The sequence below is a fragment of the Adiantum capillus-veneris genome, chromosome 11, assembly GCF_014529385.1.
Source record: "Adiantum capillus-veneris isolate H3 chromosome 11, ASM1452938v2, whole genome shotgun sequence".
Taxonomy (NCBI): domain Eukaryota; kingdom Viridiplantae; phylum Streptophyta; class Polypodiopsida; order Polypodiales; family Pteridaceae; genus Adiantum; species Adiantum capillus-veneris.
In genome coordinates, this window is record NC_140941.1 from 10,091,347 (window position 1) to 10,118,209 (window position 26,863).

Genomic DNA, 26,863 nt, shown 5'->3' on the forward strand with positions numbered 1-26,863 from the left:
CGTGGAACCCAAGGGCTTCCTATGCGCCAAGCCCAATGCCAATACCTACTCCACATGTAGTCTCTGGAGCGCCTTCACCCACGATGCCTACTCATTTAGGTGACTTGGCAACATTTGCTCAAGCTATCGATCGATCTATTGCTGAGAATATGCGTTACGCGCCTGATAGAGAGCCTAGAAGTAAGGTAGGACAAATAGCCAAGCTCACACAAAAATTTAGTGGAGACGGGGATGTGAGAAAGCATATTGAAGTGTTTGAACAAATATGCGATTGTCTAGGAGAACACAATGACCTACATAAGAGCAATGCTTTAAGCCTAACCTTAAGTGGAAAGGCTGGGGATTGGTATAGAACCATAAGGGTGGAAGAAAAAATGATTTACCCTACTCTTAGGAGAATGTTTTTGAAAGAATACATACGAGAGGGAGTGCTTTGGGGTGTAGCCTCTCAGCTCCAGAAAGCCCAACGAGAGGAAGGAGAGTCGGTGAGAGACTTTATAATTCGCTTGAAGCATTTGAATTCTCGTTGTAACCCAAATGAGCGCTTCAACAATAACCAATTGCTTGATAGATTCATTAGGGGATTACGACATGAGGATATCAACAATGGCCTAGTCATTAGAGGTATCACCACTTGGGAAGCAGTCACCACCAATGCTATCCAATTGGAGGATAATTTAATGATTCAAGGAGAAAGAGTGTCTGTTGAGACTAAATCTATTAGCTCGCAAGCATCAGGGCATCAGCCAATGACCCTAAAGCCTATTGCTAAGGAGCCAAAGATATCTGAGATGACTTTAGCGGATTTCACCAAGGCTATTCAAGAGAGTCTTAGAGACAATCGCGCTCCGCAGAACAATCATATGTATCCAAGAAGGGAGCAACAATGGTGCTCAATATGCTATGGACCGCATAGTACCAACGAATGCCCTACTTTTAGAGTAAAATTCAATGGGAACTACAATGCCTGTGGGAGGTATGGTCATCAAGCTAGGGATTGCATAGTATTTAAGCGCGCGATGGCCAATAGACCAACCTTAGCATGGACAGACACACCTCAAGTGCATGCATTGATGCCGGCCCCACCTCTTGAACAAACATCACAACACATGGTCCCTAGGGCCCAAAATGTTGTTCAAACAACACCTTTACCGCCTCCAGTGCTAGGACCGCAACCACCACATCCGAGAATCACTTCTGTGAATCAAGTGGGTTGTGAGTCATCTATTTCTTGTTTGGAAGGCTATGAGGAAGATATAGATCCTAATATCGCCTATGGAGGACTATTGGGGACAAGTCAAACCTGTATATCAAGTAGCTGCTCTTGCGGCAAGCGGCCAAAATATCAATTACACTGCTAAGAGACCACCTCTTCAATGCTATGAGTGTGGAGGTCCACATTGTGTAGCCGAGTGTCCTATTAGGCTACAAAAGAACGCCACACTAATGCAAACCAATCAAGCGAGCACGTCTACAATGCCGATACTCATGTGTAATCGATGTGGAATAGATAATTTGATTGCCCAATGTCCAAATAATCCAGATAATTTGATTGCCCAATGTCCAAATAATCCAAATGCACCGAAGATCATGCCATTAAACTTGATTGAAGTTACCGAGGAGGCATCACCAAGTATACCCGTGGTACTAGTAAACGTACTCACACGATCGATGCTCCAAAAACAAAATTATATTCTGGAGGAAAGAGACACGGCATCAATTGACCAATCTCATAAAAAGAAGAAAACACGAAGGAAGAGATCGCAAAAAGCAACGAAGTCAGACCCCAGTTCAAAGACCAACATAGGGACTGGTGACGACCCCGTATATATGAATGACACTGAAGAAGATTCCGATTCAGGCGAAACCATGGAGACCAAAACGACCACTAAGATAGAAACCAACAAGGAAGATCTTCATGAGCCACAATGGCCAGGATCCAAGAAGAAGATAGGAACTTACCCAAACCCTACAGAGGAGATTGAGCGAGTCAAGCAATTAAGGAGTTTGGTAGAAGATACCCAAAGGGATCTAGAACCAGCACCTAGGAAGATCCAGATTACAAACACCGTGTTCCCTACGCAACAACAACCTAACCAAGTCCATAGACCCTTGGACATACCTAGTGTCATCCAAGAAGAAAGTGACTTAAAGTCATGGGAAAGTGGGCGTACTCACTTCTTGATGGAAAGAATGTTTACAGAGGGACCACCTTATCCTATCGAAGAAATGGAGATCCCATCTTCCCCACGTCAAGGGACTCAAGGCCAAAAGGTGCCGTTAAACATTGCCAAATTGATGGATTTCATGTCTTCAGAAGTTAGAACCACCATCATGTCCAAACTATATAAAGACCCTGAGCTAGTCTTAGCTCTTTGAGCCTTCCTCAATGGAGAACTGAAGTTTGGGCTACCACAATTTGCACAGATGGATGGAGCTGGAGAGATGCCAATAGAGGAGGAATACATAGATCCACAACCCAACCTAGATGAGAACCTTGTTATAGAGATACCTGTTAACAAGTTGGGACAATACTTTGAGGGTGATGAATCCAATGCGACCATACCAATCACTACTAAGGAATTAACTGTGAAGGGAATCCTTGATGGTGGCGCTCGGGTTAGCATTGTGACTAAAAATGGCTAGGAAGCTATGGGAAGACCTCACCTTGCGACCACAACCATAGTAGTGAAGATGGCCAATGGGTCTATTGTTAAACCTATTGGGATGCTAGAAGATCTCAAGATCAAGGTCTTTGGACATAAAATAAGGATTACCTTCATTGTTATGGATTTCTCCACACACACTATGGCATCGGAGATGATCTTAGGACGTCCTTTCATGAGGGAAGCAAAAATGGTGCATGACTGGTCTAAGAACCATGTCTACCTGCAGTTCCAAGATTCTGTCATTCGAGTGGATCTTGTGACGGGTCGAGCACATCCTCTAGGAAACAGGTTTATAATTGATCATATATCTGACACCACAGTTCACTCGGCTCCATTGCAGTATTGTTATACGTGTAAAGCGGACACTGATGTTGGGGAAGATTCTCCTTATATGGATGCACTACCTAGGATGACTGAGTCGGACAATGTGGATTGGGTCCACCTAGCAGCAACCATAGACACTTGGGGAAATAGGCGGACGACCTGGGTAACACCTGAGGGGGATGAAATACCACCACTTGTACCCTTAAACATGCTAGAAGCAATGCATATAGCTTCAGATGATCTACAAGATGAAAGTTTGACTGGCATTGAAACCAGTAGCGCCTCACAAGACTATAGCCCACACGATTTGGGGTCAGAATCATCAGTTGAAATTGACTCTGAGGATGAAGAATCTGAGTTAAATCTTAGTGCAAATGTGGGGACAAACCATTCAGGGCCCAGTGGTAACCTAGATGACAATATATCCAAGGGAGCCGAAGACACAAGTAGTGATTCATCTAGTGACTCTTCACTAGAGATCGTCCAAAATCAAGAATTAAACAAGAAGAGTAAGAGATATAAGAGGCGACGATATCGAGCAAATGTGTGTGCTAGAATAAGTGAAAAGAAATCTACTGCAGAATGGCTTAATTATATAGGGACATGTGATGCTCATCGGAAGTTGGTAGATAATTGGGGTGAATACCTTCAAAGTGTTACGTGGTGTAGTCCACAACCCATTGACATCGCACAACTAGAGGCTACAGAGAAGCCAAAGTTGAGCCGTACTGTAAGGAGACGAAAAAATCGAGAGTTAGCTCAACAACAAAAGGAATCAGAAGTGAAATCACAGTCCACAGAACAACAGGACTCCACAAACTTACACCCTGCACCTGAACATTTCAAATCCTATACCATAGAGGAACGCAAGGTTGTGTATACAAAGGCTCAAAGAAAACCTATCGATGGGAGCAATGGAGTCTATGATGGTCCAGCGATAGTTAAGGAAATAGAGTTAGCAGACCCAGGAGAAGAGTCTAAACCTGTTTTCATTGCCCAAGATCTGACTGAGACTGAGGAGTGTGTACTTAAAGAACTTCTCAAGGAATTCAGGGATATATTTGCGTGGACTTATCATGATATGAAAGGTGTTCCACCTTCCGTGGTGCAACACACAATCCCTATGAATAGCATGGCTAAACCAGTTCAGCAACGACCCTACCCAATGAATCCTAAATATGCAAAAATTGTTCAAGAAGAGATTGAAAACGACCCCAAATGAATCCTAAATATGCAAAAATTGTTCAAGAAGAGATTCGAGTGGATCTTGTGACGGGTCGAGCACATCCTCTAGGAAACAGGTTTATAATTGATCATATATCTGACACCACAGTTCACTCGGCTCCATTGCAGTATTGTTATACGTGTAAAGCGGACACTGATGTTGGGGAAGATTCTCCTTATATGGATGCACTACCTAGGATGACTGAGTCGGACAATGTGGATTGGGTCCACCTAGCAGCAACCATAGACACTTGGGGAAATAGGCGGACGACCTGGGTAACACCTGAGGGGGATGAAATACCACCACTTGTACCCTTAAACATGCTAGAAGCAATGCATATAGCTTCAGATGATCTACAAGATGAAAGTTTGACTGGCATTGAAACCAGTAGCGCCTCACAAGACTATAGCCCACACGATTTGGGGTCAGAATCATCAGTTGAAATTGACTCTGAGGATGAAGAATCTGAGTTAAATCTTAGTGCAAATGTGGGGACAAACCATTCAGGGCCCAGTGGTAACCTAGATGACAATATATCCAAGGGAGCCGAAGACACAAGTAGTGATTCATCTAGTGACTCTTCACTAGAGATCGTCCAAAATCAAGAATTAAACAAGAAGAGTAAGAGATATAAGAGGCGACGATATCGAGCAAATGTGTGTGCTAGAATAAGTGAAAAGAAATCTACTGCAGAATGGCTTAATTATATAGGGACATGTGATGCTCATCGGAAGTTGGTAGATAATTGGGGTGAATACCTTCAAAGTGTTACGTGGTGTAGTCCACAACCCATTGACATCGCACAACTAGAGGCTACAGAGAAGCCAAAGTTGAGCCGTACTGTAAGGAGACGAAAAAATCGAGAGTTAGCTCAACAACAAAAGGAATCAGAAGTGAAATCACAGTCCACAGAACAACAGGACTCCACAAACTTACACCCTGCACCTGAACATTTCAAATCCTATACCATAGAGGAACGCAAGGTTGTGTATACAAAGGCTCAAAGAAAACCTATCGATGGGAGCAATGGAGTCTATGATGGTCCAGCGATAGTTAAGGAAATAGAGTTAGCAGACCCAGGAGAAGAGTCTAAACCTGTTTTCATTGCCCAAGATCTGACTGAGACTGAGGAGTGTGTACTTAAAGAACTTCTCAAGGAATTCAGGGATATATTTGCGTGGACTTATCATGATATGAAAGGTGTTCCACCTTCCGTGGTGCAACACACAATCCCTATGAATAGCATGGCTAAACCAGTTCAGCAACGACCCTACCCAATGAATCCTAAATATGCAAAAATTGTTCAAGAAGAGATTGAAAACGACCCCAAATGAATCCTAAATATGCAAAAATTGTTCAAGAAGAGATTCGAGTGGATCTTGTGACGGGTCGAGCACATCCTCTAGGAAACAGGTTTATAATTGATCATATATCTGACACCACAGTTCACTCGGCTCCATTGCAGTATTGTTATACGTGTAAAGCGGACACTGATGTTGGGGAAGATTCTCCTTATATGGATGCACTACCTAGGATGACTGAGTCGGACAATGTGGATTGGGTCCACCTAGCAGCAACCATAGACACTTGGGGAAATAGGCGGACGACCTGGGTAACACCTGAGGGGGATGAAATACCACCACTTGTACCCTTAAACATGCTAGAAGCAATGCATATAGCTTCAGATGATCTACAAGATGAAAGTTTGACTGGCATTGAAACCAGTAGCGCCTCACAAGACTATAGCCCACACGATTTGGGGTCAGAATCATCAGTTGAAATTGACTCTGAGGATGAAGAATCTGAGTTAAATCTTAGTGCAAATGTGGGGACAAACCATTCAGGGCCCAGTGGTAACCTAGATGACAATATATCCAAGGGAGCCGAAGACACAAGTAGTGATTCATCTAGTGACTCTTCACTAGAGATCGTCCAAAATCAAGAATTAAACAAGAAGAGTAAGAGATATAAGAGGCGACGATATCGAGCAAATGTGTGTGCTAGAATAAGTGAAAAGAAATCTACTGCAGAATGGCTTAATTATATAGGGACATGTGATGCTCATCGGAAGTTGGTAGATAATTGGGGTGAATACCTTCAAAGTGTTACGTGGTGTAGTCCACAACCCATTGACATCGCACAACTAGAGGCTACAGAGAAGCCAAAGTTGAGCCGTACTGTAAGGAGACGAAAAAATCGAGAGTTAGCTCAACAACAAAAGGAATCAGAAGTGAAATCACAGTCCACAGAACAACAGGACTCCACAAACTTACACCCTGCACCTGAACATTTCAAATCCTATACCATAGAGGAACGCAAGGTTGTGTATACAAAGGCTCAAAGAAAACCTATCGATGGGAGCAATGGAGTCTATGATGGTCCAGCGATAGTTAAGGAAATAGAGTTAGCAGACCCAGGAGAAGAGTCTAAACCTGTTTTCATTGCCCAAGATCTGACTGAGACTGAGGAGTGTGTACTTAAAGAACTTCTCAAGGAATTCAGGGATATATTTGCGTGGACTTATCATGATATGAAAGGTGTTCCACCTTCCGTGGTGCAACACACAATCCCTATGAATAGCATGGCTAAACCAGTTCAGCAACGACCCTACCCAATGAATCCTAAATATGCAAAAATTGTTCAAGAAGAGATTGAAAACGACCCCAAATGAATCCTAAATATGCAAAAATTGTTCAAGAAGAGATTCGAGTGGATCTTGTGACGGGTCGAGCACATCCTCTAGGAAACAGGTTTATAATTGATCATATATCTGACACCACAGTTCACTCGGCTCCATTGCAGTATTGTTATACGTGTAAAGCGGACACTGATGTTGGGGAAGATTCTCCTTATATGGATGCACTACCTAGGATGACTGAGTCGGACAATGTGGATTGGGTCCACCTAGCAGCAACCATAGACACTTGGGGAAATAGGCGGACGACCTGGGTAACACCTGAGGGGGATGAAATACCACCACTTGTACCCTTAAACATGCTAGAAGCAATGCATATAGCTTCAGATGATCTACAAGATGAAAGTTTGACTGGCATTGAAACCAGTAGCGCCTCACAAGACTATAGCCCACACGATTTGGGGTCAGAATCATCAGTTGAAATTGACTCTGAGGATGAAGAATCTGAGTTAAATCTTAGTGCAAATGTGGGGACAAACCATTCAGGGCCCAGTGGTAACCTAGATGACAATATATCCAAGGGAGCCGAAGACACAAGTAGTGATTCATCTAGTGACTCTTCACTAGAGATCGTCCAAAATCAAGAATTAAACAAGAAGAGTAAGAGATATAAGAGGCGACGATATCGAGCAAATGTGTGTGCTAGAATAAGTGAAAAGAAATCTACTGCAGAATGGCTTAATTATATAGGGACATGTGATGCTCATCGGAAGTTGGTAGATAATTGGGGTGAATACCTTCAAAGTGTTACGTGGTGTAGTCCACAACCCATTGACATCGCACAACTAGAGGCTACAGAGAAGCCAAAGTTGAGCCGTACTGTAAGGAGACGAAAAAATCGAGAGTTAGCTCAACAACAAAAGGAATCAGAAGTGAAATCACAGTCCACAGAACAACAGGACTCCACAAACTTACACCCTGCACCTGAACATTTCAAATCCTATACCATAGAGGAACGCAAGGTTGTGTATACAAAGGCTCAAAGAAAACCTATCGATGGGAGCAATGGAGTCTATGATGGTCCAGCGATAGTTAAGGAAATAGAGTTAGCAGACCCAGGAGAAGAGTCTAAACCTGTTTTCATTGCCCAAGATCTGACTGAGACTGAGGAGTGTGTACTTAAAGAACTTCTCAAGGAATTCAGGGATATATTTGCGTGGACTTATCATGATATGAAAGGTGTTCCACCTTCCGTGGTGCAACACACAATCCCTATGAATAGCATGGCTAAACCAGTTCAGCAACGACCCTACCCAATGAATCCTAAATATGCAAAAATTGTTCAAGAAGAGATTGAAAAGCTTGTGGAATGCGGATTCATATACCCTATTGAGCACTCAGAATGGGTGTCACCAATAGTGATTGTGCCAAAAAAGAATGGGAAACTCAGAGTGTGCGTGGATCTCAAGAAGGTCAATGCCGCCACTAGGAGGGACCATTACCCCTTGCCATATTCAGAATACGTGCTTGAAAGAGTTGCAGGGAACGAATCTTATAGCTTTTTAGATGGGTACTCTAGCTACAATCAAATCACAATTGCGCTTGAGGACCAAGCTAAAACAGCCTTTATAACCGAATTTGGAGTGTTCGCGTTTCGTGTTATCGCTTTTGGTTTAACCAATGCTCCTGCTACCTTTCAAAGATTAATAAACACTGCTTTTAAAGAATATTTGAGGGAGTTTTGTGAAGCTTTCTTAGATAACCTTTGTGTTTATTCCTCTTGAAAAGAACACCTATCATGCTTACGAAAAGTGTTTGAGAAGTGTAGATTGTATCGCATCTCCTTAAACCCTTTCAAATGCCAATTTTGGGTTAAACATGGAGTCATTTTAGGACATATAGTGTCCAAAAATGGGATTTCCACAGATGAGAGAAAAATTAAAGCCATTGCTGAATTGCCACCACCTACAAATTATAAAGAAGTTCAAAGGTTCATGGGCCATGTTGGTTATTACCGACGATTTATTTTAAACTTTGCCGAGATAGCTCGTCCTTTGTACAAGCTTCTTATTGAGTTCCAATGGACTGCGGAGTGTGACCATGCTTATGAGTCATTGTAAAAGACCTTGACTAGCGCTCCTATTCTACGAGTGCCCGATTGGAATGTAATTTTTCATGTGCATATTGATGCATCGAACTTTGCTATTGGGTGTGTTCTAACTCAACCAGGAGAATATAAACTGGACTACCCCATTAGCTTTGCAAGTCATCAGTGGAATGATGCCAAAAGAAACTACACCACTATAGAGCGAGAAGATTTACGTATGATTTATGCAGTGAAGAAATTCCGCTACTACCTTCTGGCCAACAAGTTGTGTTCTATGTTGATCATGAAGCATTGTTGTATCTAGTAAATAAACCTTGTTCCACGGGAAGAATTACACGATGGTTGTTAATTCTCCTTGAGTTTGATTTTACCGTTGTGGTGAGACCTGGTAAAAGACGTGTCATGGCTGATCATTTGTCTCGCATACCCAATGGTGAATCCCCTACTGGAGTCGATGATGAATTGCCTGATACTTCTCTAGTCCTAGTCGAAACCATACCTGAATGGAGTGAGAAGATTGTGAACTTTCTAGTTAATGGTTTTCCACCCAAAGAGCTTCGTAAAGATAGAGCTCGAAAACTGTTAAAAGAATGTGAACCTTACTCTCTCATTGCGGGAACACTCTACAGGCTAGGGAAGGATGATATTCTTAGACGTTGTGCCCGTGAGGATGAGTATTTATACATACTACAAGAAGCCCACATGGGTATAGCCGGAGGACATTTCTCAGGGGAACTAACAGCTAGAAAGGTGTTGCAATCAGGCTATTGGTGGCCTACCTTATTCAAGTTGCATCACTTTTTGCAAAAGGATGTGATGAATGCCAACGTTACAAGATCACACAACGAAAGGATAGGATGTCCTTACATCATGTTAAAGTGACTCAACCATTTGAAAAATGGGGTTTGGACTTTGTAGGCCCAATTAGTATGGCAGCTCGTAGCACTCAATCTCGATATATTATCGTTGCCACTGACTATGTGACAAAGTGGGCGGAAGCCAGGGCGACACGTAAGGCCGATGCGAGGTCAACTACCAAGTTTCTCTTTGAGAACATTATTACAAGATTTGGTTGTCCCTTTGAGATTGTGAGTGACAATGGTACTCATTTTATAAATGGAGTAATAAAAGAACTCACTACCAACTTTATGATAGCTCACCATAAATCCACACCTTATTATCCACAAGCAAATGGCCAAGCTAAGAGCACCAACAAGACCTTAATCTCTATCTTGACCAAAGCGGTGGAAGCTCATCACACAGATTGGGATTTAAAGCTTACATCAGCTCTATGGGCTTATCGTACTGCGTACAAAGTTGCCATTAACTGCACACCATTCAAGATGGTGTATGGCCAAGAAGCGGTTATGCCATGGGAGTTTGTCGTTCCTAGTCTTCGAGTAGCTTCTCAAGAAGGTTGGGATGGTAACCCTTAGTTGAGCGATTATATATCCTTGAAAGGCTAGATGAAGAGAGGCAGTTAGCTGTGCAAAATGCACTTGTGGAGAAAAGTAGGAGGAAGAAATGGTTTGACCGTCATCTAAAGAACAAAGATATCAATGTTGGTGATAAATTCCTTATGTATGGAGTGCGTAACGAAAAGAAAAAGTTGAAATATGCGGGAAAAGGACCATATAGAGTATGTGAGATCACCCCACAAGGAACCATTCGTATGGAGACTCTTGATGGAGTTGAAACCATTGGATTCCTCAATGGGAGCAAATTTAAAAGATACTATGATCCTTTAAGCCAAGAGGAGCTACATGCCATCCATACAAAAAAAGCAGCCAAGGCACAAACAGAATTGAAGAAGATACAAGCTCAAGCTGAGGCTAAGAAGCGACAACAACGCATAAGACGAAAACGAGAGGCTAACCTTGGAGTCACACATGCATTCCACGTTGAAACCGACGAGGATTGGTTGGACTCTGACACACCTCTATGATATCCTATTGAGCTAAACAACACCTATGGAAAAGTGTTATATAACGCCTTATTGGACACAGGTGCTGAATATAATCTGCTATCATATGGGGTGTGGTGTCAGTTAGGGAAGCCACCTCTATCTGAGAGTATTATCCAAGTCAAGGGTGTCAACAAGAAAAAAACTACAGTTTTTGGAATCTGGCACACTTCTGTCAGTTATGACAATGGGGTTGTAGCTCAAGACTTTTTGGTCATGCCTGTTGGAACTATGGAGGGTAATATAAACCTAGGACGCACATGGATGATAGCCACCAAATGCACTATTGATTGGGGGACAAGGGGTGTCACAACACAGAAACCAACTCTTAGCCCTGCCATGCAAGCCATAGTCCCTGAGATATTGCCTCTTAAGGAAATAAAACCCAAAACATTGCATGTCCAAGAGGTTGAACCATATGTCCCCATAGCCCAAGTCTCTAGAGCTTCAACTGATGTAGCTGAAATAAAGCTTGAGACACACAAGGCCCATCCCAATATAACAAAGAAAACATACAAGTGGGTCCCTAAATCTTCTTTAGCAACCATAGCCAATGCTAAAAGACAGGAGCCTGGTAAGAGACGTCCCATTCGCCCCAAGCAATGTAAAGAAATGTTGCGTTGGATTCCTAAAAAACTATTGGAAGCCCAAGGCTACTATGAAGGAAATGATCAAATCTGGATGCCAAAACGTAAATTGTGCTCTTACTTGTCACCGGGCCCATGTGAGCTCAATCCTGTGGCTCCAAAACAAATTGAAGATCGTGGAAAGAAAAAAGTCACGGAATGCGACACACCCGCTCCAGAGCTAGTTTGGGTACCAAAAAAAGAACGATTTGTTCCACCTAGCTCAGGAGCAGGGAAAGCAAATGAAGTTTCTTGCTCTTCATGTAGTTCCTATACGGAAATAGAAGCTTCGACACAACCTCCACCTACCATTGTACATATCCATACAAGCAAGAAAGAGTTTACACCTCCCGTTGTAAGTTCACCACCTACAACGATGTTGCAAATAAAATCATGGGAGAGTACCTTACCACCCTTGCAACTAGATGAAACGCATAGAGAGGTCAAAAATTATTGGTTAAAGCCTTCACCTATAACAACTTGGAACAATTGGTTTCAAAGGGTGACGACATCATTTCAAACGGTATGATCTACCCAAGGAAGGGGGAAGTGTTTGTTGACATCCATCATTCACTTGCTTCCCTCTCAACCTTTCTCCCTGACCTCTTAATCTCCAATCTTAGGGAATGTATATATAAAGCCTTATACTCACAAAAACAAGATAAAAAAGTAAAAGAGCAAGAGCCATAACACAAAATCATAAAAACACATTATGCACAAGAACACGACCCTTGTAATATTTGCACTCTAACCATCATCTATTTGCGTGTACATATATGGCAAGTACGCTAGAGTCATCCACTCCTGCCTTGTGTGAGAGGTACCCTCGTTACTTTTCACAAATGTTTCACATGGTCTTTCCGGTGCTTGCATGTGAATGGGATTTGGTAGGTACGCTAGCATGTGAGAGGAATTTTGAGGAGTTAGAGTGGCTAATACGTCTCTTGACCACGACTGATCCATACTTAGTAGAGAGCGTTTCTCCCATTGCACAAGTCTATCCTTTTGACCAAGATGACTATAGGCATCTAGTGACCTTGTTAGTGAACATGGGTACCTATGATGAAGAAGAAGATTTACATGACTACACGGATGGCACATATGGTCTCATGGATGATGACTTTGTTTATCTCGACGATGAGGATAGGGGTTTAGCCTTAGGGTTTCCCCCCAATCTCTACAATATCCTATTCCCTTGACTCTCTAGGGGGAGTGCAAATCATTAGAGTAGGGTTCCTTATGTTTTTTGTTGTGTTCAATAAGTGTTGAGACCTTTTCCCACTGATGTGCCTCCTAGAGGTATTCTTTGTGTTTCCTAGTGTGTACAGGAGTGTGTTGCTATTGTTAGGATCTGGACCTTCATGGAATCTTTATCTCGACTCACTCTTCAAATCAAGCACGACCATCAACACAAACAGGTGTTTCTTGTCCATTACCATTGCCCCTTATCTTTTTGCATCCATGTTTTTCTGCTTTAATTGTGATTGGTAGCATAATATTCAGTGCATTAGCTTAGTATCAAACATTAAATTCAATGTAATTTTTTGTCATTATCACTTGTCTAGGTTTAAAATCAAGCAATCCGACTAAGGTAGTTTGACTAAGCTATTTTGAGCAAGCTAGGTGTTAGAGATCTTATATTTAATGGTTACTTAGGTTCTTAATCCGATTTAGGCAGCATTGTGTGAAAGGTACTAGGGCTTTCTAGTGGGCTTGACCCTATTGACCTTTAGCTTAAGTATTATTAAGGGAGTTTACTAGTGTGATGAGCCTGGGGAGGGTAACAGTGTTATATGACCCCCCAAAGTTACAAAATTAAAATGCTAAAAACGAACAAACAAAAATTCAAAGTGCCACAATGTAAAATCTTAAGCTGGAAGAGAAATCTCAGCTTGATTTGATACTTCACTCACATGTATCGCCTATGGTACTAGAGCCCTAGAGGTTCCCAGTGTGGGCGCTTTTCCTTGAAAAGCAAAAAACCCAAGGCATACAAAATAAGCACACACATCAAAATTGAATCACTGTGAAAAGACTTTGGGGGGTCAAAGAAAAAGTAACCAGTCAGGCGATGATTTCATGAGAAATTCCTTTTATTGCAGTTTAACTACAAGGTCTTCTAGGTATAGCCTTTAGTCAGCCCTCGAACATGAAATACTTGGATCTCGCGATTAAACAACTTAATTGACCAGAGAAAATTAAGAAGCTTACCCATGGTATTAATAGTCGGTCTTTAGTGCCTTTCGACCGTTAAATTAGCGACCCTGGACTTGTTTAATTTTTTATCTTTACAATTGTTTATGCGTTTGATTATATTGAAATTTAATGTTTATTGTTGTTGGAAAATGGTTTAAAATTCTGTTACCAATCAAATTGTCTGCTTACAATTGCCTATGATTTTTAATTGCTTATGAGAATGCAATTACTGTGCCAATGTTATTTGATTTTGCAGTGACTGAAGAAGACTAAGGACATTCATCTCAAATGCTCTTCCACCTCGACAAATGAGCTCAACTCAATAGCTTCTGAGGACGGAATCTACATCAGGAAGGGGGGCATGCTAACCCTCACGGCTCACGGACACCCTATCACCTACGACGGACGAACGTATTATTTACTTGTAGAGTCAGATACCGGGCTTGTCGGTCCAATAGGAAAAGGGTAAGAGTGATCGCCGATGAGAGGCGCACTCTAACTGGAACATTCAAGGGATTAGTTGGCTAAGCATGGGCGCCCAAGTGTGAATGGGGTGAGCTCATATAAAAATCAACTAAACCTAAAATTCACTCATTCTCTCATTTGTGCAATAGAAGAGTGCTCTTGCTCCATCTCCATCTTCTTCTTCTTCATCTCCTTGTGTGTGTGTGTATGCGTGAGAGAGAGAGAGAGAGAGAGAGAGAGAGAGAGAGAGAGAGAGAGAGAGAGAGAGAGTGCGATCGAGCATTGCGACGACGGCACAGCGGCGGCGAAGCGGTTGAGCGCGGCAAAGCGGCGGCTCCTTCTTCTTCACGGCGAGGAATCCTCCACGAAGCAAGCGTAGAGCGGTGAGTGACACACCATCGCCTTCTTTGAGCTTACTAGTTTAGGCTTGTCGTGTGCTTGGAGCCATTTGTGGCTCGCACACGGTGTATCGACAAGTTCCTTGCATTGACACGTGCGACATACGTGCACAATTTTCTTCAATGCAAGCTCAGATCCTAGCCTAGATTTTGCAATTTTAGATGGTAAAAAATATGATAAAGGCCAGTTTTATGAGAACAGGAATTTTTGCAGTTGGTTTTGCACTTGTTTACACGTATAATTGTCACTATTGACAAATCTAGTCTATTCTTTGGTTTAAGAGTTTTCTCTTGTTGTTTTTCGGTTGACTGTCCAATTATTGTCAAAACTGTGTCAAACTTGTTTTGTGAGTTTGCCATAGTATCATGCTTGATCACAACAGCTTTTGGTCATATAAAGAGATTTACAATATCTGTAAGTTTGATAGTAGGAACTTTTCTCTATAGAAAGAGCAAATTTAAGATGCTCTTGTCCAAAAGAAGAAGCTAAAGTCATTGTTTGGCAGTGAATCAAAGCTTGCTGCCATGTTTGATGAAGGATGGTTTGAGATGCATGGGCTAAGTCTATGATTAAACTTCACGTGGCATGTTCTATTTCCTTTGCAATGATCAATGAGAAGACCACTGCATGTTTATGGACAAAGTTGTATATTATTTATGAGAAAGAAACTACAGTGATTAAAGTATAGCTTATGGAGAAACTCTTCAATATCAAAAATTGAAGTTGGATGAGGAAGTAGAAGCCATATGTCTTTTATGCTCATTGCTTTCATCATGGAACACATATGTAACTGTAATCAATAATTCACTCTGGCTATTGGTTCCCTAAAGTTTGATGATGTAGTCGGTAGCTTGCTCTTTAAGGAGATAAGATAGAACTTGCTCTGGCTATTGGTTCCCTAAAGTTTGATGATGTAGTTGGTAGCTTGCTCTTTAAGGAGATAAGATAGAACTTTGTGGATCAAGGCAAGCAAAGTGCCACCCTTAATTTTGATAGAGAGAGAAAGAAATTTAGGGAGAAAATGGAAAAAGTCTAAAGATAAGAAGGATCTTGAATGCTATCATTGTGCCAAGAAGGGTCACATTAAGGAAAACTCCTTTTAAGGGGAAAAACAAGAAAAGAAGGAAAAGTGTGAGGATGGCACGGGAAAAGCAAAAATAGAGGAGATCGATGTTGTTCGTAGTGATGATTGACATTCTATTTGCTTCTTCTTTGCGTGCATGTTATTTAACAAACAAAGATTGCTCATTTAGCCAATATTGGATCTTGGATTCAAGTATATCCTTTCATGTGACTCCTCATAAAGATTAGTTTTCTACCAATGATGTTGTCATAAGTGGATGTGTACATTTTTGCAATAACTTCACTTGTGATATTGGTACTAACGGTGACATAAATTTGAAGCTTGTTAATGGTTCTCCATTTATGTGTGCTTACTCTTAGTGAGATCTTAATTTTCACTAACAGTTTGATGATTGTGGCTATCACATGTTTTTGCAATGGCACTTGGAAGATTTAGAAGGGATCTTTGGTTTTGGCTATACAAAACAAATGTGGTATACACTTTACCCTTTATATGTGTCTATAGTCCAAGATAATTTTGTTAACATAATTGAGGAGACAAATACCTCTTTGTGGCATAGCCAATTAAGCCATTTGAGTTAAGATGGAATCAAAGCTCTTTCTCGTTTGGGTTACTTGCTTATCTTTAACTTTTCAGACTTTGAACTATGTGGGCATTGTATGTATGGTAAGCATGCTAGATTGACCCACTTTAACTTGTCAAACAAGAAGAAGTTGAGCTAGATGTAGTGCATTCAGATGTGTGATGGCCTATGCTTACCAAATCACTAGGTGATGCTACATATTTCATCACTTTCATAGATGATGCAACTTGCAAGGTTTAGGTATATCCATTGAAACATAAAGATGATGCCTTTCATATCACATAGAAGTCGGTTTCATTTGTTCAAAATCCATCAGACAAGAAGCTTAAGTGCTTAATGACTAATATGGATGAAAAATATGTCTCATGAGTTTTGGAGTTTCTGTGGTACACATGGCATTAGGAGAGAGCTTATTGCTCATACACTTACCCAAAATGGGTTGTTGAGAGAATGAATCACATAATTCAAAAAAGAATTTGTAGCATGCTATTTCACACTATCCTTTTTTAGGTTGAAGTTCTTAAAAGTGCAATTTACTTGTATGATCATTTACAAATCTTGGGTTGGGAAGCATTTTTGCATGTACCCAAAGAGCATTGTTGCATTTTTTCTAGGCGTGGTGCTCCATGGTGTGAGCTAGGCACAGAACCTATCAATCCTCCCCTTTTGTATGTGTCTGAGAACAACATAGGTCAAAGTCCTTCTTGTGGGGTCTTAGTCTCCCATCCAGATAGGTACACATAATGTCTGCATCCCCTAGAGAGTTGTGACAATAGGGTGTAGGCCAAAACTCCTCTCCTCAAGAGTAGTAGGCAACAAGGGTGTAGAAAAAATCTCCTTCCCTCGAGAGTAGTAGGCAACAAGGGTGTAGGAAAAAACAAAGTGTGTGTCTCAAAGTACATCCACAAATCATTCTTCTCTGTTGTCTTCATCACTAGATTCTTCAGCTATGTTAACTGTCGTTTCTTTTATCTTTGTACAAACACCAATTAGAGCCATGGTTATTTTTACCACAACACACACAAGGATTGATTTTGTAGCATTTGTCAAATAAGCGATTGGTACGGTTGCACTGTTTGCATCTCTTCTTAGTTAGGGGCTCCTTGATGATGTAGCAACAAAAGATCCTCCTAAGGTCCTTGTGTCTTTGATCTTCTTCTTGTGATCCTGGAGCGAGATGAAGACATCCTCAATGCTGGGTATAGGCTCCTTGTCTTTGAGTACGATGATGATCTGACCGTAGTCGGCATCAAGTGCTGCTTTAAGTAGAAAGACTACTTGGACTTCGTTGTCCAACTGGACACTTTATGTATGCTAATTGGGTGTAGATGCTCTTCATTCTATTTACAAGAGAAGGAATATCCTCTCTTGGTTTCATAGTGAGAACATAGAGCTACATCGTGAGGGATTTTTTGGAGTGTTTGGCTATGGCTCCAAAGTGTCTGCCTAGAGCGATACAGGCATCATAGGAAGTAGCACACTCATCTAGATAGTGGACATAGTTTCCTAGTGTGATCAATGCATCATAGGAAGTAGCACACTCATCTAGATAGTGGACATAGTTGTCTCCTACTATTGTGAGAAGGATGCCCGATGCTTGCTCATCTCATGCGATGAATTATGCTTGAGACCGCTTAGTCTCAATCCTCTCTCCCTCTTCTAATGGATTGACTATAGACCATAATTGCGTATTCATCACATATCCTTTTTTCTTGATCTGCCAAGTGTGGAAACATTGGTCATCAAAGATAGTAAGATTATCCTTGCCCATTAGTGCACTTTAAGTGTAGTGGGAGAAGTTCTTACCCATTTATTTGGATAGTGTCTAATCTCTGATTCGCTTATAGTACAATTAAATTTCATATCCATGAGAGGATCACATACATTTCAAGAGGGGAGTTTCAAGACCTAAGAGTAAACAAGATTTTGTAGAATGTAAGCTTGAATGACCAAAAAAATGGTTGGGTGTTGGTCTTTGCAAAACTGGGGCTTTGGGATCTTATCTAGAGAAGCTTGGACCTAGGTGCTACAGGTTTGCACATAGTGGGAAAGGATGCTAGAGATGCAATGTGAAGCCATGGTATGATGAGGAGAGGAACTAGATGAAACCGTGCTTGATAGAGGGCCATCTCAAGCGCCAAAAAAATTGAGCCGCACATGAAGGTGCTCCATGGACCTCCCATTAAAACAAATCCGATTGAATGAGGAATTGAAGTCTGTCCAAATTGCTTAGAATAGAGCATGCAATTTGACCCCAAAACCTTGTGAATCCAAATATAGGGCACTTCCCCTAAGCTAGGTGCCAAGGGCATCTCTTTGTCGGGCTATGCAACTCCTCTAGTATATGAGCTCGTTGCAGCAGTGACCTGAGAGCATGCAAAAGCTCAAATTGGCTCCAAATTGAGCATAGATGGATCCATTAGGTAGCTATGATCATGCCTTATTTGCACACATCAAATTTTGCAAAGGATTCTATGCTTATACACAACAATCAATCCAAAGCTTGATTTGCAAAAAAAAATTCTAAACTGCAATGCAAGAGGTATGAGTAGCAATTGATACAACCAAAAAGAGAGTGTGAGCTTGAATGGTCTAGCTTGGAAGTGGGTTGCTGAAAATGCAAGCTTACTTGGATCTAGTGCTAGAATAAAAGCAATCTAGCTTTCAACTCTCATACCACATGTTAGGATCCTAGAATCATGGTGGGTAAACTAAGCTCGCATTCATGCTTATTCATGGAGCTAATTAGACCAATGATGATTAGAGAGAGACAATAGCAAGTGCACACAAAGTAGGCTTGATTGATTAAGAGCTGAAATGAAACAAGTACAAGGTCCATTAGCTTCTGGTGACATCACTGACGATGTTTCCAATGTGCAAGAATCAACCAAAAGTGGCAAAGGTATCTCTTATCCAAGTGCAATGTATCTGGTCAAGTTGTGCTAGGGGTGGCGCTCCATGGTGTGAGCTAGGCACAAAACCTATCAACCCCCCCCCTTGGTGTGTTTGTTCGTTTGTTTTTGTGTGTGTGTGTGTGTGTGTGTGTGTAGCTATTTTAGTTAAATACATAAGCACAAAATGAGATAGTATGGGGAGGTCCACAACTCACAGGTTGCATTCAACCAAAGAGAATAGTACCTAATGAGCAGGTATGGTGGTTTTAGAAAAGGACTTTAGAATTCAACTGAATCTTCACCCTAAATACCCAATAGGAGTCCAACATCACACCTTCAGAGTGCCCACTGCAAGAGTTTTCACATTACGATAAAAAAGAAATCAGGTTCAAAAGATCCCAAATGCCATAGATACTTGGATTAGAATCCAAATCCCTGGCTAAAAGGATTTACTTAGGATACCCAATTTCTAAACCAACCCATAAATGTAACAATGTACTATCAGATTAAGCAAGAAGAAACTTGGGAGGTCCCCGGTCACATAAACAAAAACATGAATGGTCTTAATTACTTTGTAGTGTGCGCGTGTGCATATATGTGTGTTTGGGAGGGCAATCTCTCTCTCTCTCTCTCTCTCTCTCTCTCACACACACACACACACACACACACACACACACACACACACACACGCACCTTATTTTGTAGGAAGGAGGGAGGGGGCGAGGGTGGTTGCTAGAGGGAGAATCTTTATTCCAACCGAGTGGGTGGTTGGAGTGATGTCTTTTTCTCCAACAATGCCCCCATCCAAGAAAACAAAAACAAAAACAAGCATAAGAAATGTTAAAGAATTTAAGATGGCTTACTAAAAAAAATGAAGAATAGTATTGTTCAGGATGTATGTGTGAATATGAGTGTGTATAAGATAGAAAAAGAGATTGGGGGAGGGGGAGGGGGGGCGCTGCTCAAGATGTGAGTGCAAAAGCAAAGAGAAAGGGAGTTGTCTTGGTTTTTTCAATCTCAAGATTTATCATTAAAAAACAAACAATGATTTGAATGTATCCACTTACTACCATCATTTCCTTATCTCCAAAGCTACAAAACCACCCAAACACTGAAGCCTTTCCAACTGGCAAGCCAAAAAGAGTGTGTGTGTGTGTGTGTGTGTGTGTGTGTTTGTGTGTGTTTGAAAGCTTGGATAAACGAGGGAGGTGGTGAAGCATTGGTATTCCATCCACATTCAAAGCTTTATAACTTGCTCCAAGCCTTCATCATCTTTGGAATATTGAGCGCAAGCATTTAGTTGTCTAAGAAAGAGTAATTAAGGATTCGTAAGGGATCATGATTTTGACTTTCATATCCTCTTACTTTTGAGAAATGGTGGATTAATAGGTTTTGAATACATTATGCAAAAACATTTACTTATCAATACGTGAATAATTAACAACATTAGTAAGGGATGACGCCCATGTAAGAAGATGTAAGGGTGCCAATTTTGGGACAAGTCCTAAAATAGAAGATGTAAGGGTGCCAATGGCAGGGGACCACCGGGCCGGCGGTCCCTTGCCCCTTGGTTCACCAGCTGAACTTCGAGTACCTAGGGTAGAGGAGTCGATTTAGAGACACTCTAATCATATGCACCAATTTAAGGCTTTCCAACTCAATCTCCCATGATCTTCAATGATTTTGTGATGTCAAAAGATAGCTGATGTGAAACTCTATGTATAAAATCTCTACCTCATCAAGTTATTCAAATAATGTAAAAGATATGGTGGATTTATTCAAACATTGTTCTAGTTTTGGGACCTATCCTTCCATTGGCTCCTCTACCCTATTGGCTAGAGCGTCGGCTCGTCGGTCTTTTTTACACGGGAAAGATTTCACCACTGCTTGCGCAAATGCTGGCAAAGGTGCCATCATTGCCTGAACTTTTGCTGCAACGTGACCTTTACCCCGTCCACCTTCTGTGTTAAAGAAGTCGAAAGCTTGTGGGAGCCAAAAAAGGTGTCGGGCACCCATTTAGGGTTGTTAAATTGGGGGTTTGACCCTAGGGGTTGTCAAGATTGCATCGTCTTGCCATTGGAGGGGTTCCAAGACAATTACTTCACTCACCTAAACTTGCTCATGCAATTCAAGAAATGTGCGTACGGATGGGACTCATAATGCAAGTGAGAATTGAAGGAGAAAGGCAAGATAGAACCTTACCTATCTCCAATTGACGGGCCTACTATCGTCAGGAGGGTATGCCTCAAGAATGAACGGATTAGAATTAGAAAATTGCCTTTGATGTAGTGGAAGTTGCAGTTGTAGCCTTGGTCATATCAAAGCTAAAGACATGCCAGACCAGTATTCCCCGCTATTGAAATATTCATGTGGATGTTGCGGTTGTAGTCTTAGCCATATCAAAGCTAATGACATGCCACGACACTATTTCCCATGGGGTCTTAAATGAACCCTAGGAGGTGGGATCCAAATGGTTGTTGGGATCCGCATGAAATCCGACGTCGTTAAAAAAAAAAGGGGGCCGGTCTCAAACTCATAAACTACCCATCGCAAGGCGTTAACCACATAGGTGTATGGGAATTCTTGTTCCAATGGTCAACCAACAACAATAAAAGGTTAAGATACACAAGAAAAAGTGACTCAAACCAAAATTCTTAAACTTGGAAGGGTCCCCACAAAACCGGATGATTGTGGTGGTCTTTGCTGTTGCCCCCATGGGACATAAATGTTGAGGCCATGCCATGGTGGGGGGGGGGGGGGGGGGGGGGGGTGCTGTGAAAAATTTTGTGAGGAGTAGGCAGGATAAGTGGGGGTGTTGAATGGTGTGCGAGAGCTATTAGCCGAGTTGACAGGAGAGGCTAGCGACCATCGAGATTTGGTCGCACCAACCGATCTTTGAGGAGTGTACGGTTGCCATCCTCGAGCTCGAGACTGTTTGGCAGAACCTCCTCAAGTACGCTTATCTATTCTTGCATCTCCAGCGTCTCTCCCTAGAATAATGGCATGTTGTATACCTCAAGATTGAGACTTGTTGATTAAACAAAACTCAATGCTTGATTAAATCCTTTAACTTTTCCCTGTAGAAAAGGTGAACCAGCAAAGCTTTTATGGCCTCTTTCTCAATCCAAGAGAGAAAGGCAATAGTAGACATTTTTAAACTTGAGCCCGGGAAGAAGATAGGAAGATGATGAATCATCATCCACAATGTATGGTCGAACCATAATACATTCCCACCCTTGCAATGGTCAGCCTGACCACATGTTCACAACCGCACTTCATAAAGGGGTGATGGACATATTAAATTTGTGTGGTGTAGTTTGTTTCCCTACTAGTAATAGAGATCACACCTTTCACCCCAACAACACACCGAAAAGATTCCTTACACCTATTTGTATCAAATTTTGACATGGTGAAGGGGGTGGCTAATAAATAGCTCTCAATAATGTTTGAGGCATTTGACTCCAGAACATGTTGTAAACCAAGTTTCAAGGAGAGCTTGTCTTTACCATTTAATAAGAGTAAGAGGAGTCCCTCTGAAAGCGGTCCCATGAGTGTGAAGTTACCCAATGTCTAGGGTTTGTGTGGGACAGTCTCTGAACAAGCCCTGACTGAAATGAGAACCTCCAGTCGTGTGAAGGCTCCCAGCCATCGGGGTGCTACTGGCTCGAGAGGCGTGAGCCACTCAGCTAGAACTGACTCTAAGATGTCCTGACACATGCTCTGAACCCCTCTCATGCCCTGTAGCTGGATAGCCTGCACCTCCTCTGACAAACCTCTGAACTCTAGCCAGTCACCTAGAGAGCGCGCTGGACCTGCTGCCATGGGACCCCAAGAAACATGAGCCGTACTCCCAACCAAGTGGCCTCTCTGAGTGCTAACCATGGGGTTCCAGACGAGGGGCTGCCGTAGGCTCTCCTCCCTGAGAACAAGGAAGTGTGATGACCGACCAAGCCACCTTGGCTCGGGCAATCTGAGTGTCGCGACCTGACCAAAGGAAGTTCCTGATCAGCCTCTCTACCTGGCTGATACAAGAACTCGAGAAGATCCAGCAAGAAGTGATGTACCACATAGTCGCCAACAACACCTGGTTGGCAACTACTACTCTACCTGCCAGGGAAAGTCGTGCTGAGCTCCAATGTACCAGCTTTCTGCTAGACAAGATAAACCTCGTGGCAGTGACATTTACTTTAACTACTTTTCCTAGCATTGTACTCATAACACGAATTTCTTTTCTTCCATATGCATGACCGTGATATAGACGCTATAAGGGTCCTCACTTGAATTCAGTGTGTGATTGATGGAGAGAAAAATAATTAGCAAAATAATTCACATCCTTACCTAATTTGGAGCCTAGGCCTCCCGGGTTTTGAACACAATGGCTATAGAATGCCAATTGTTTGTAGATGCCTATAACCAATCATCACCATAGGGGTAACTTGCCATCCTTGTAATGCATAAGGAGGTTGGGGCAGTGTGCATAACTACTTGTAAGTAGGTCACATGTAGGATGAGCTTTTGTCAACAAAATTGGGCTGAACAGATGTTTAATTTCAGTAAGCCCATCAATTACATGCCTAATAGTGTGCACCCATCTGCAACGGTCGTAGCTAAACTGGAAATCTATACATGCTCTCATTGATCTACAGTATTCCAAAACTTCAGAAAATTGACCTGCCAGAGAGTTCTCATCGCTCTCCAAAATGTGGGAAGCAAAAATGGTGGGGCAATAAAGAACCATAGAACATCAAAAGTGATGCTGTGGTGAACATGCTCCACAGACATCAATGTCACGACACACAGTTGAAATACAACTTCATAGTCCTCCACTCAAAGTATGCAGCTGTACTGCATACTTTCAGACAAGCAACAGCAGACCATTTCAGCTCATTCGAACTACCGAAGAAAATTACTCCACCAGCACTCGAGTTCGAGTAGTGACCTAAGATCTAGCAATATTGCTTCTGCCTGTATTCAGGTACATATCTCTAGGCATTGCAAATACTACAAAGCACTTCTGTGCCAAGTCTCAAAAGTCTCTCTACTTTTACGGATTGCCTTGATCATATCATCCTTAAATGTCACTGCCCGTTTGTATTCATGGCCTGATATGATACAAATAGCTGTGTCAAGCACAAACAGACCACTTTCATCTCACTCAAAATACCAAAACGCATCACTACGCTGGGCCTTCCAATTCATGAAATAACATAAAATAATGAAATAATCTCATAACCTGTATACAGGTGATTTCCCTTGAAAGTAGCTCTGCCACTTCACTTTGTAAAGTTAAAGTTCGAATGAGTTTAGATGGTCCAGGGCGAGTTTCCTGCCGCCTCCAAGTAAAGGTCACATAAAGCTCTTTATTCATAAATAGTAAGTCTCATTTACAAACCCCCAGCCATAACTAGTATTACATCATCATACTTCAAGTTCCAATCCCCTCTCTATAATATACAAGGATTTTCAGCAAGCCCACCCGATGCAAGACAAAAGGTCAGCACACTAAGGAGCTAAACCCAGTATGTACATGCACAAAACACTTGAATACGTTTACTACAGATTCCCAATAAAGAGTGTCACATTTCCCCTCATCATATAAAGCCAGCCATTTCATTTCAAAACTGGAAGTCCAGCACCTGCATAGGGTGTAGCTGCTGAAGAGTCGGAATCGCACTTGCTCTCTCCTGATTTTACCAGAAATACACAATCGAAATCACACCATGTCCGGAAGTTGATACAACCCCACTGTTCCTTTCAATGCCAAGTAGTACCGCACCCAAGTGAACTGCAGCAGATATGGCAGCAAAATCACCAACAACTCGTGACTCCTTTCGTAAAATGTGGGCTTCGGAGTTGATGGGCATGTCCCCACCCTTAAAAGTTCAGCGACAGTTGGAACCTTGAACTTGGGCCTTGCATTAAGTGCAACATTGTCAACTTTGTGCTCATATATTTTCCCTCGCTTGTCTAGCTTGTACTCCGAAGTTCCATCAAAGATGCCCTGCGCCTCCCATGGCACTCGTGGTATTCCTCGCACTTGCCATCGTACCATAATAACATTATCAGATGGCTGCCAGATCCGCAATATATCCACCCATAGTGCCTTGAAAAATATTCTCCCATGAAAACGAAGGGCCATAAAAATTAGCTTGTAGTTGTCAATTCCGCCGACCGTGTTAGCAGGGTCACGAAACACGATATCCTTCCTGCAAAACGACTGGCTGGTCAGCTAGTAAAAGTAGAATACTGAATGCTGTTTATCCAGAAGAATTTCTTTAAAAACATCCCCTTTCACTAACCGGATGCAAAAGCTAGCTGGAACAGTAGTCTGTGTGATCCATAGGTATTTCTTCATATGGTAAGAGAAGTCTGAACTTACCAATTATAGGAGAGTCTAAAAATTTATACAAAACACATAAGAATATGGGGATAGGGAACAGTTGCTCAGTGACCTTTCCCTGTAATGTGGGTGACCAACTGGTGACCGGCGAGCCGGGAGCCAGCTTGGGAGCGCAGATTACGGGAAAGGTCACTGAGCGACCTTTCCTGGCCTTCACAGTCGGGGGGAGGGGGGCCAGACCCAGAGGCCCTGCACTGCAAGCGAGCAGTTTAGGTGTCACAGGCAGGATTACCACGGCTGAGATGGGGCACCATTTAATTGGAGAGAGTAGAAGCTGCATTCTGGCTGCTCACGTGCTTGAAATCTGATGGTGCATGCAAAAATTATGGTGAGGAATGGGCTGTGGATGAACGGCCAGGATCCCCAGCCCCACGACCCCCGACTATGAAGGATAAAGTAGAAAATATATACCTTTAGGATATCTAAATTGTCTCTAAACGAGAAATGGATCAAACAATACAACATTTACTTGGCTTCTAGAAAAGGTTTAGGAAAAATAGATGAGAAAAACTTAAACTTTGAAACAAGTACTCAAACAATCACAACAATGGTACCACAGCACAAAGACTTAAATCCTACATCGCAGATCCATACGACAAGACAAACAAAAGACAAAAGAGAAAATCCTTAAATCTTATATTAGCTAAAGACTGAATTGAGAACCTACCACGTACTGACCTAGAAGAGGCCAAACATAACCAGGAAACACAATGTTGAGAACTTGACAACAGGCGACTATAATGTCACTGCTTGTCCAAATAGGAAGAATAAGATCATCACCTTTATCGATGCATAGCCTGGACAACAGCTACAGCATCCCTACGCACATAATCTCACATATCCCTAGCCCTAGCCCTGAACCCATCTTCCCGAACAAAACTGTGCCTCTGGTGGTGATAGCTACAAATTACAGCATTGGTAATTACCAGCACTAAAATATATTACCCCCTTGTACATAATTATATATATGCACATAATTATGGCGAAATACCAGTAAAATCGCTCAGGGAAAATTACCACAATACCCTTGTAATTTGTGGAATCCTCAAAATACCCCTCAAATTTCAAAGTTCTCAATTTACCCCTCCAATTTCTCCAAGATTCCCAAAAACCCCTAACAAACCTCACAAACATCTCTGAAACCCATTTTTTTGCAACTCTTCATAGGAAGATTGGTTGTCCATCAATAGAAGATGATAGAACTGGTTAGATGGTATTGAGAGCTCTTACGATGAAATCGTTCATCATTTTTGAACACAGATGCCTCTATTTGTGAGCTCAATGGTCTCAATT

At 41.9% G+C, this 26,863-nt stretch overlaps 1 protein-coding gene across 1 annotated transcript in view; it reads right to left on the minus strand.

The window, feature by feature from the left end:
• Positions 1-24,510: 24,510 nt before the first annotated feature.
• Positions 24,511-26,863, minus strand: part of LOC147446875 (uncharacterized) — a 52,567-nt gene continuing 50,214 nt past the window's right edge. The window contains exon 2 of the mRNA XM_086522820.1: positions 24,511-25,376. Coding sequence (XP_086378946.1) covers positions 24,884-25,376 — 493 coding nt within the window. The 3' untranslated portion in view covers positions 24,511-24,883. The remainder of the gene's footprint in view (positions 25,377-26,863) is intronic.